Raw genomic sequence first — 11,398 nt, forward strand, 5'->3', positions numbered from 1 at the left:
CCTTTGACACCACATGTGGTCTCCTGTTAAATCAGAACAGAGTCTCCTGCTCACTCTCTTCCTCCACTGACCAGCCAGAGGGGCACAGCTCTGAGATCCAGTTCCTGGATTCACCAGCCCCCACCTCATCTCCTGCAGAGCCCTGCTGTGACAAGGCCTTTTCCTCAGAAATCTTCTTCCAGAAGTAATTCTGAACAACTACAACTCTGATCTTCCCTGCGCACCAAGGTTGCATTCATGAACACAAAGTTCATTGCAACTGCCAGACAAAAGCTTCAACTCAACAACAAGGACGAACCAGCAACTTAATTTGCAAGGCAGCAAATTATTGAAACTCAACCTGAAATCAAACTTTCCACGCCCGCCATCGGAAAGCATTCCCCCCCTTTTCCAGCTGGACTGTGAGTAATGTAACTGGGCTTAGATAAACAATCAGCAAGGACTTTAAGTACAAAGGATTTGACCTATAATTAATTATTTGGTTTATATATGATATTCGTGTAGCTACATCATTCGAAGTTGTATGTTAATCTTGCTTTTTACAGACAGTCAGTCTTATATGCAAATTAACTTTACTGACATTTGATTTGCTCACACACTGATTTACACATGATATATAATAATAATAATAATAATAATAATTAGCTGTAACAAAGACACAGTTTTGTAGCAGCTCACACACAGCCATTTGGCTAGTTTTCCCTTCACAGCATGAGTTGTATGACTCTTTGTGTGACGAGCCTCACACACACACACACACACACACACACACACACACACTCTTTTGTAATGCAGCTCTCTATACTCCATAGATGTGTGCTTTTATTTGCTTTACTTGTTATTTAGAATGAATACCTTTTGATAAATGCTGTCTATTTAATGTTGTACATTATGAACGATATGCCATCCTCTTCTGTGACAAGAATTCAAAATTCCTTCAACCACTACTAAATATTAATATGGTAATTTGATTATAATTATATTCATAATTATAAATCAGTGTTCCAAATTGATAGTTTAGTAACTTTATGAGTCTGAATTAGGTGAATTGGCTATATTTTTCTGTTTTACAGATGGTGCCCCAACGAGCTATGGCTCGTCAAGTCATATAATTTCTTATAATTAATAATTATTTATGATAATTATTATTAATCATTCTGATAGCTATCTTACCACACTTTTGAACCGTGAGATCCACACAAGTGTCGCTCATGTTCATCCTTACATATTTGAAATCCTTATGGGAGGGATAGCATTTATGAGAATGCCCTTTTATTTACATATTTGAGGCCCTGTGCAAGGTATCATTCATTCATAAAAGAGACATCCTTAATTCCCAACAGAGCGAAGAGCAAAGAGTGAATCGACTATCCTGTCGTTATGTTGTCCTCGATAAAAAAAAATTCAACACAACGCAGAATGACACCCGCTACACATACATAATGTAGGATAGATCAGTATTTTAAGAAGTGATTGTGCCCAATCTTTTCCCGACAGCACACTCCTTCTCCATCACTAATGAAATACACGCAGCTTTATCAAAAAGCCACCTGATGATTATTCAGTGTGTACCTTCCCACTCACACAGTAAACAGAAACAGCCGCAGCATGTGATTATACAGTGGGTGGGAGGTAGTAGATGGACTATTAATTTTCCAATCATTGTAGGTAGTATTAACTAGTCTGTTCAATCATGAGGGGCTAGATCACAGGGAGCAGGAGACACACAAACCTGGAAATTGCATTACAAGATTTTGATTTATGATTCTCTCTGACTTGCATTTGGCTGCAGTTAAATCCTTCAAAAAACCTTCCAGGGATATAAAATGTCAAAATGTATTTTACTCCTGCGTATCACCACACAGATCAATTGCTAGATGATATTCCGAGATCTTTCAGACTTCGAAGCATTCCTTTGAGAACCATTTCAGTAGCATGGCTTGACAATGGAGCAGCTCGTGTCAGCTTTCATTTACAACCCGGAGATATTTAAATAATCTTGTTAAACACAGTGATATAACATCACAAGGAGAAGCACTGTATGGTTGTATTATACTGTATTGATTTTTTCCACCCTGCCTAGTTAACAGCCCCAGTGGTCGATTTGTTAAAGTTTAATGAGATAAGGAGGTGAAACATTACGGTACAATCACTTGAAAACTTTCCGAAAATAAGATGGATGAATTATAGGACTGTGGAAATGAGGGAATATGGTTTGATCCCCTTGAGGAACAGATTTTCATATTCATGCTTTTCTCTATAATAAACATGAGCACCGCACATTGCTCGGCCTCTCTACTCTACACTTTTAATTATGTGTTGTGTCAAAGTGCAAATAACTAAACTAAGAATGTTCAAAAACTAAATTACATTGTTCAAAGTACCAACAGAACCTTTGTACCCTCTCGTGCACTGACATGAAACGTCGTACCGGGAGGCAGATGAGAATTACACAAAGGGCATTCTTTAGAGATTTGTTCTCATCTCAAAAGGGCAAACACTGACAAGCACACACAGAGACACACCTTAAACATTAAAGGCATTTAGATCAGTGTGGCATAAACCAGTGACACTCAGCAGATGTCATAAAGCAAAAACAAGTAAATACCGTCAGACATGCAAACACACGCAGAGAACTACAGCAGCTCTCCACCACTGGGAGCAAGAAGCTGGGGTAAGAAAATCCACCAAGTAAGGACATCTCAGACACCTGGACAGCAATGACTACGTCTATAATCTTTCACCAGCTAATTATGGGATGCATTTCAGGGTTTCCACCAGTCAATGGTAGAGGCTGTGTGAGCAGCTTGTTGCTGAAATGACAATATCTAGTCCACCTTCTGGGTGCCACGGCTGAAGATTAAAGGTGGGAAAAAATCGATACGGCAAAGCATCGCGATATTTTGCGCGGCAATAATATACAGTCATGGAAAAAATGATTAGACCTCCCTTGTTTTCTCTAATATCTTTTTCATTTTAATGCCTGGTACAACTAAAGGTACATTTGTTTTGACATATATAATGATTGGTTAGGGAATGAAAATGTCTAGATATCAGCTCTTGAATTAAAATCTTATGGGATATTTTTGTTGTTATCATTATATTTGTACAAACAAATGTACCTTTAGTTGTACCAGGCATTAAAATGAACAAGAAATTGAAGAAGACATTGGTCTAGTAATTTTTCCCCATGACTGTATATCGATTCATATCCGCCAAGTATCGATATTTAGCATTCCTACGGCCAGCAGACTGTCAGTATTTTCACCTTTCTTTTTTTTTTAGCTCACTTATATACTGGAGATACTGGTATCATATGAAACTAGAAGATCTAAGGAATCTATAGGCACCATGTGTGTCAGGATATCATGTTGGGGAGTTGTCAAAATAACGCTGCAAAGTTAGACTATTTTATGTTTCATTAAAAAAAAACTCACTGAAGCAGTGAAGCTTAAAGTTTTTGAAAGTTTGATAAAATGCTGCAGTTGTTGTCGTCCATAAGTGTTTGACATCAGTTGAGTTCGGTTTGAATGAATACTTTGTTGGTCAGTCTGTGGGTTTGTGGGGAAATAAAAAGACTGAAGTGAGATGAATAGACTGAGAATTGTCTCTTATTGGACAAAACAATTCCTGATTGAATTTAATTATGTGGACACAAAATGCAGTTAAACTGTTAAATCACAATATATTGTATCGTGACTCAAGTATCGGGATAAAATCGTATCAGGGGTAGGGATGGGTACCGAATTCGGTACTTTTATAGGTACCGAGTACCGATTCATGTAAAATCAAATGGTACCATGTTTCGGTACCTTAACGGCGTTAACTTTAAACTGATCATTGATTTCAACCTGTTTTCATTTAACGTCTTTGATCAACAAGCGTGCTGACGATCGCACTATTTTTCTTTTTTTATTTACCTCGTCTGGTCCTGTCTGCTCACCGCGGCCACTAGCCACTAGCTGTTGCCCTCTTCCAACCCGGAGCAGAGACGAACAGCCAGCTCTCGGCCTGCTAGCCGCCAGCTGCTATCTCTCCAATGTCTCTGTCTCCGTTTGCTCTCTCCATTCTTCTGTAGACCAGTCATTAGCAGCTAGCAGCTAGCAGCTAGCTGCTGCATCTCTGGTCCTCCGCTAATACTCCGCTCTTCAACTCAGGAATATTACCTGCCAATTTACTCCAAACTGCCTCGCTGAAATTAAATCCCTCAGACTCCTGCGTCATCCTCGATATGTGCACAGAGCAGCCCGACTCAACTTTGTTTATTCCAACCATGCTATGCCCACAATACTGTCTGACCGGTGCTGCGCCGCACAGCTACGACGTCATCACAACAAATCACACGTGCACTTGCAATTTTTTTTTTTTTTTCTCCTCCGTGCACTTGCCACCTGAGAGCTCCTCTGCATTCTTTGATAACACTCCAACCTTCATGTTACAAAAAGCACGTTCGCTCGACAATAAAGCACTGCTCATCCTGGATTTTATATTGTTTTGATATATTTTTTTAAAGTTTATATTTTGAGAAATAAATATGTTGAGTTGAAAAAAAATGATTTTATTATTAAACAAATTAACATTTATTACCACATAAACAAACGCAAAAGTACCGAAAATTGGTACAGTTGAGTACCGGTACCGATTCCCAGGTACCGGGTATCGGTACCGTATCGGTTCAAATGGAAAGGTACCCATCCCTAATCAGGGGGCCTCTGCTGATTCACACCTCTACTGAAGATGTTGCTATTTTTGGGGATAACCCCTTCTCTTTACTCAGGAGGTGGCACCAAGACACGAGAAGCTGGCTTGAGTTTTGTGGAGTTGTCGCATTTATTCACCAACAGCCTGAATGTAACACAATACTGCACTGCCACATTCACAGCTAATGTTATAACATTACCACTAACTTCATACTCCGTCACACCAGCACTCTCTCTCTCCCTACCGTCACACACACTACCTACACGAGTTATTCGTGAAAGGAGTTTGTTACTTGTATAACACATTTTAGTTCAAGAAACATCTTTTAGTCCCAGCAGGGAATCAACTTAAGCTCAGCAGGCCACTGGGCCTGAAATACACCGGTAGAAACCTGCAATTATTGAGAGTAAATACACACTTAGGTGCAGAGAAGAAAAAAGAAAATCAGAAGTGCAGAATGACAGTTAAACTTGAGCATCAAATCAGCACAATGTTCCAACATGTATTGTTTGGTTAATGTTAATATTTCATTAATTATATTCCGACGAGAAACAAATGTCCTTCATTAAAATATGTAAAAGACATAGTTTTATAGATAACACTGGCTTTATTGCCACAACCAGAGGGCCCTTCCTTTGAGCATTTGAATTGTTTTTGAGTGTTTTTTTATGATGTGGCATATGGCTTGGCTTTAAAGATGTTTTTGTTTCAAGTATAAGTAGCAAATTGCATATTTTGATAAATGCAATAGCATTTTTAATATTTGAGACACACAAACAATGCAGACACCTGTAGCATGCTGAGCAGCTCTTAACTACAATTGCTGTCTACTCAAACACCCCTGTAAACACTAACACTAGCAAACATCCCAAACTCCCTGCTGCAGGAATTCAGGTTGAGACGTGTGGATGTTGGACGTGTGAGGGATCAGAGCTCAACTCCCAGAGAACAGAGAGGCATGGTGAAAGATTAGCTGTCATCTTTCAAGAGATCATAGAGGACACAGGTACCAACTGTTCCCCTCTGTTCTGAACACAAAGGACTCATTTGCATCAGTGTCTGCTACTGTTCCGAAACTAATTTTATAGTTGTAATAACCTTTAACTGTGATGGGAATATTACCATTTTGGCAGATGGGATGGATAGTACTAAGTTGGAATAGATTTAATTAGCATATAAAGGAGCAAAAGTGTGATTTAAAAAACAGTAGTGGCCATAATTGGTGGCCAAGTTAACCACTGACATTGGCTTGCACTCAGAACTTTTGTCTTTGAGTATTAAAATGAACCTCACAGCATCTATACACCAACATTCACAACTGCAAATGATCCTACTGTTGCAGAAAAGGCAGTTTTCAAACCATGTCCACCGTAGACCACCTATGAAGTTGGGGTGAGATCCTTTAAACAATTCCTAATAAACCAATCTTTACCCAACAGTACGGTGAGAAAATAGACGAAACAACAAACAAGGACGGAGCAAGAGATAAAAGAAGGATAATGGAGAGAAAGACCATTTGTTTCAGCCTCATTTCCAGTCACACACGCACATACACACACACACACACACACACAGTTAATTACTTACATGCATTGGTGACAGCGAAGCTGTTGGCCGTCTCTATATTGTCGACATGTGGGACCAGGTTAAAGGGGGCTTCCGTAGCATTAGGGCTGGTGTTGTGAAGGAAGATAGCTAGTCGAAACGCCGTATACTCCTGATCAGTATTCCTAATGAACAACCCACCTGGAGAGAGGGACAAAGAGACGGGGCAAAGGGGAGAAGAATACGATGGCGTGGAGAGGAAGTGAGTCATTGTAGGGCGGAGAGGGGTCGGACGGGAGCGTGGCGAGAGAGGGAGAGAGGGAGCCAGGAAGAAGGAGAGTAATGTGGGGAAAGAAAGATAGATAGGGTGGGGGAGGGCAGAGACAATAGAGGAGGGGAGAGAGAGAAGAAAGCCAAGATCTTCATTAGCTTTGATACGAAAGGTAATTTGTCTTTCAGCACATCCTCACTCACGGATGCACATAAACATGAATACAAACACACATACGGATACCCACACTGTGCATTTCATTGATGAAACCGGCGAAAGACAGAGTGGAAAAGGGAAGAGGAGAAGAAAAGAGAGGCAACTTAGTCGACAGGAAGGCAGTCAAAGAGATAATGAGTTGGAGAGGGCATAAAGGAAAACAGAAGAGGAAGGCCAGATCCGACAGTGTCAGCTAAATACAGAAGGAAAAAGAAAGGGAGAGGGAGCCAAGTACTCAGTGTCAGTTGGCCTTTAAAAATGAGAGTATCCCTCAATATGGCCCTGACAACGTAGAAATTAAAGGGGATAGAAGAGATGATAAGAAGAGTGAAGATGACAGTATGACGTCTAAAAACAAAGAGACGGAGTTAAGAGGGGAAGGATGGACATGTAAAAATATGTGGTTAAGAGAGAGAGAGAGAGAGAGAGACAGAGAGAGAGAGAGAGAGAGAGAGAGAGAGAAAATGCAGCTATGGTAAGAACAGGATAATTGCCTCTTCTGATGATTGAAATTCAGGAAAAATTCAACTATAGAGTCAGTATCCCAAATCGGACACATCTGCAATGCCGCATTTTCTGATCATTTTCTGTTCTCACGGTCAATTTGAATAAGATCGCCACCACCAGTGTAGGTATAATGGATTTATACATATTAAACAATATATGTGTGAAATTTAATTTATGTACATGGAGATTTACATGTCTAATTACAATACGGAAGTAACTCTGCTGAGAGAAAGCAGTAAGAATGCTTGGGCAACAATCTTAAAAGTACGTCTTTATTTTACGTACACGGTTAAAACAATCTACAGTTCGAAAGATAAGAAGTTAGACTCTAGTGTGACACCACTTAATTAATTGGAAACATAACATGATCATTTAGATTAGTAGTTAATGAGTCATGTGATTCTTTCAGTAGTCTGAGACTGGTGAATGATAATGATACTGAAAAATGGAGGGAAAAACTGAAAAGACAACTGGCAAAGTCAACATGTAACATAATCCACACATATTGACCATGATCTGCCCAGTCACGCAACTAAGACATAATCAATATATTGAGGAAACATTCACAGCAAATGCAGAAAGCTTTTCTGCATAAATGCAAAGCTGACATTTAGGCAGCAACATGAGAAAATAAACTTTTGGAACGAGGGATAAACTGACACATTAGTGTTTGTCTCTGTGAATAAGGCTTATCTTCTGTGTCACATACTTGTATTTGTTGTATCACTGATGTAACTTTGTTTGATATTCTAATCCTATAGATTAGTGCTACATTGCTTCACATGGTGGGTTGAACTGAGCTGAAATAAACTGACGTGACTTAAGTTTAACTGAATCAGACTCAAGTCAACTGAATTGGATTACACTGGCAGACTGTGAAGCCTTGACATCGCATCAGAGGAGAGAGAAAGAGGAGGGAGGGAGGAGAGATGACAGGGGAGGAGTCGGGAGGCAGAGCATATTGAACCAAGCAATTGTCACCACATAACATGTCACTTATGTGCGTGTCTGTCTGTGTCTCATCATGCTAGAAGTTGAAATTCTCTTCAGTGAGCAACTCAAGACACTAAACACACACACACATTCACAGAGACAAGGCATCTTTGCATTAACAGAATAATTCATCAGGTTTAATCCACATTAAACTCTCCTGTGTATGATAACAGAGCTGGAGTGAACTGCCTGAGGAAGAAATGTGGTTTCCATTTTAGGGTAGAATTCCACTTTAGTGCACACACACACATATTCATTACACTTCAACTACATGAGGAGTATAGACGTGTCCCAAGATGACACGTTATTGCACCAAGAAAATTCACAAATATTCTCATCTGTGTTGCTCACTGTCTCTCTTACACACACACACACACACACACACACACACACACACATATGCAAATAGAAAGTGTCTGTGCTTCCACTGATATTAAACTTGTGTGCAATGCAGAGATATGCAAATGACTCCTCAAGTGAAGTGCCGGAGAGCCGACTGAATGGTCATGTATGTATATTTGAGTGTGTCGGGAGGAGAGTCAGTGGGAGGGAAGGAAAGAGTGAATGTGTGCACGATCACATAAGCTTCAGACAGTATGCATGTGCATGCATGCCTGTTCACTGTGTGCTAGCCTGTCCACTGTGTGTGTGCACATGTATGCTTTTAAAATGTGCACGCTGTATGTGAATGTCTCTTTGTCAACATGCTCACAGCATGTGTGCATTTTTATGGCTGCATGTGCATGCTAGAAAAGCTGTGCAAATATGTATGTGTGTGTTTGTGTGTAGGTGTGTGTGTGTGTGTGCCAAGCAGAAAATATTTAGCGTATTAAGTTTATTGGCAGCTGTAGGGAGACAGAGTCAAGGAGCCGAATCTCATTATAGGACCTCCCAGCTGCCCCCCACAAGGAGTGATGCAGTGCATTCATTATCACACACATGCCTGTACAAATGTGTGTGTGTGTGTGTGTGTGTGTGTGTGTGTGTGTGTGTGTGTGTGTGTGTAAAGAAGAGAGATAGAGAAGAGAGGATGCATGTGTGTGGTCCGTTTGCACAGAGCAATCCAATGATAATCCAGGTTTAGTTAACTTTATCTCTGATCTGTAAGGCAGGTTGAGAGACAGGCATCCTCCGCACTGACAAGAGGGTAACTGGAAAAGGGCAAAGAGAGAGAGAGAGAGAGAGAGAGAGAGAGAGAGAGAGAGAGAGAGAGAGAGAGAGAATACTGCAGTGTCTAAACAGTGAAGAAGACTAGAAGGGAACAAAGCTCGCTGAAACATTCATGAGCACACAACAGCCTTTAAAATACACACAAATACAGTAAAAGGATAAAGTGAAAGTGTGCATTTATAAAGCATATGAGTCACAGCAGAGAAGACACGGCAATCTCCCCAAACCCAAAAATATCTCCAGAAGGAAAAGCTGCACCACAAGGAAATGTGTTTCTATACTTGCATGCCCTCTTGTGCCATCATTCGTGCGTAAATTTCGGGAGTTTCACATTGATTTTGTGTCTTGGAGGGTCCCGGTCCACCCCACCTTTCCTTCAGTGACTGCTGTCCGCTAAAATCCACTAATATTCAGTGTAGTGTGTCAGATCTGAGTGCCAGTGCGTAAATTCTGTAATCCTTCAACTCACCTATCTGCACTGAGCTGGGGAAAGCCCCCGTCGCCAGCCCCCAAAGGGCGGAATACACCCCGAGAAAGTGCCAAGACAAAATAATAATCCTCATTTTTCTTTCCTTCAATCCCTTCAGAAACTGTTGAGAGACATCGAAAGAGAGAGAGAGGGAGAGAGAGAGGGAGAGACAGAGAGAGGGGAGAGATGCGAAAGAGAGAGGAAAGGCGTCAGAAAAAGGGGGAAAAGAAGAAGAAAGATGAGAGACAGAAAGAGAGAAAGAGAGAGAGGTTTTTCCCCCGTTTTGTCCAGCAGTATTCCTATTCCATGGCGGGATCGTTCGTTTCTTCCCCCTGCAGTGTCCGCTCAGCAGAGAGCTGTGTGTCCGGTGCACATGTACAGACGGGGAGATAGAAAGAGTGGGGGAACTCGCTAGAATGATTGGCGAGCTGGGAGAACAGCCTGCATGGAGGAACTGGACATGCGCGCCCCGTCTCTCTCTCTCTCTCTCTCTCTCTCTCTCTCTCCTCTCAATCTCCCACTTTTCCCTCCCCTGTCTGCCGTCTTTAACTTGCTGTAACACCGAATCTCATGGCTGTAACATATTGGTGAGGCTTTATCGAGGTTCATGTAGGGAAAAAAGCAAAAAAAAGTAACAATGTAAAAAAAAAAAATCCGCGTGAGTGTGCGTGCGTATTTGCGCGCACTACCCCGTGATCGTGGTAAGCTTGACAGCATTTAACCTCACCAGGCTCCGGTTTTTATCTGTCAGCACTCGCCCAGATGTTTAACGTGCATTATTTTACGCATGAAAGAAGAACAAAAGCTGCTTCAAGTGAAAATGGCCATTTAGGTTTCTGATCTTTAACTGTGTCGATTGGTGAGTCAGACTAAAGTGAGAGTGGGGGAGCGACAGAGGGGTTCTGCATGCGTCTAACTAATTGCATGCAAGCCCAATTCATCCTGACGCATTGGTCCACTCCGCGACCAAAACCAGACTCGGTGCGTCCCACCAAGGCCAGCTGACAAGAGAGGGAAACCTCAGTCCGCCTCCAGCTGTGGGACGCTGATGGCACCCCGGGGACCCGCTGAAATCATCGTAATATTAACGTCACGATCACATAAGCACAAATATCTGGGCACGGGAAGGGAGCAAACAAGAGCACAAGAACTCAGCGACACATAAAAGTCAGGAAAAATGAGCTGTTTTGTGTAGCTTAAAATAGGAAAATAAAACGGTGAAAAAGAATCATAGCCCGGAGTAGATTGTGTTAGAGTGCATTATGTTACTGCCGTATCCCACTCTCAGTCGTTTTTATCTTGCCTGCCGGTAGCAGGTCGGTAAAACTGACAGACGGTCTGGGATCGCGTAGTTACACGGTGGAGAGCACAGTTTCATTTTTCCAGATGGCAAAACGAAAGGGATGCTTCACGGCTTGTCCCAGTGAAAGATGCGGTCTGTCCATCTCTGAGGGGTTTTCCCGGTCGGCTGCTGAGCACACGAGTAAATCAAATAGCTTGAAAAAAATGCGAGTTCTTACATTTTT

At 41.4% G+C, this 11,398-nt stretch overlaps 1 protein-coding gene across 3 annotated transcripts in view; it reads right to left on the minus strand.

Annotated features, from left to right (window-relative positions):
- Positions 1 to 10,328, minus strand: part of gria4a (glutamate receptor, ionotropic, AMPA 4a) — a 159,672-nt gene extending 149,344 nt beyond the window's left edge. For 2 of the 3 annotated variants that reach the window (XM_059330472.1, XM_059330474.1), the window contains exons 1-2: positions 9,873 to 10,052; positions 6,289 to 6,447 (exon numbers count right to left, since the gene is read on the minus strand). In XM_059330472.1, the coding sequence (XP_059186455.1) occupies positions 6,289 to 6,447; positions 9,873 to 9,966 (253 nt within the window). In that variant the 5' untranslated portion in view covers positions 9,967 to 10,052. Of the gene's footprint in view, positions 1 to 6,288; positions 6,448 to 9,872 lie in introns of all 3 variants that reach the window. The other variant, XM_059330473.1, reaches the window with a different exon arrangement.
- Between the last annotated feature and the right edge of the window lie 1,070 nt (positions 10,329 to 11,398).

This window comes from Centropristis striata, chromosome 4, assembly GCF_030273125.1.
Source record: "Centropristis striata isolate RG_2023a ecotype Rhode Island chromosome 4, C.striata_1.0, whole genome shotgun sequence".
Classification (NCBI taxonomy): Eukaryota; Metazoa; Chordata; class Actinopteri; order Perciformes; family Serranidae; genus Centropristis; species Centropristis striata.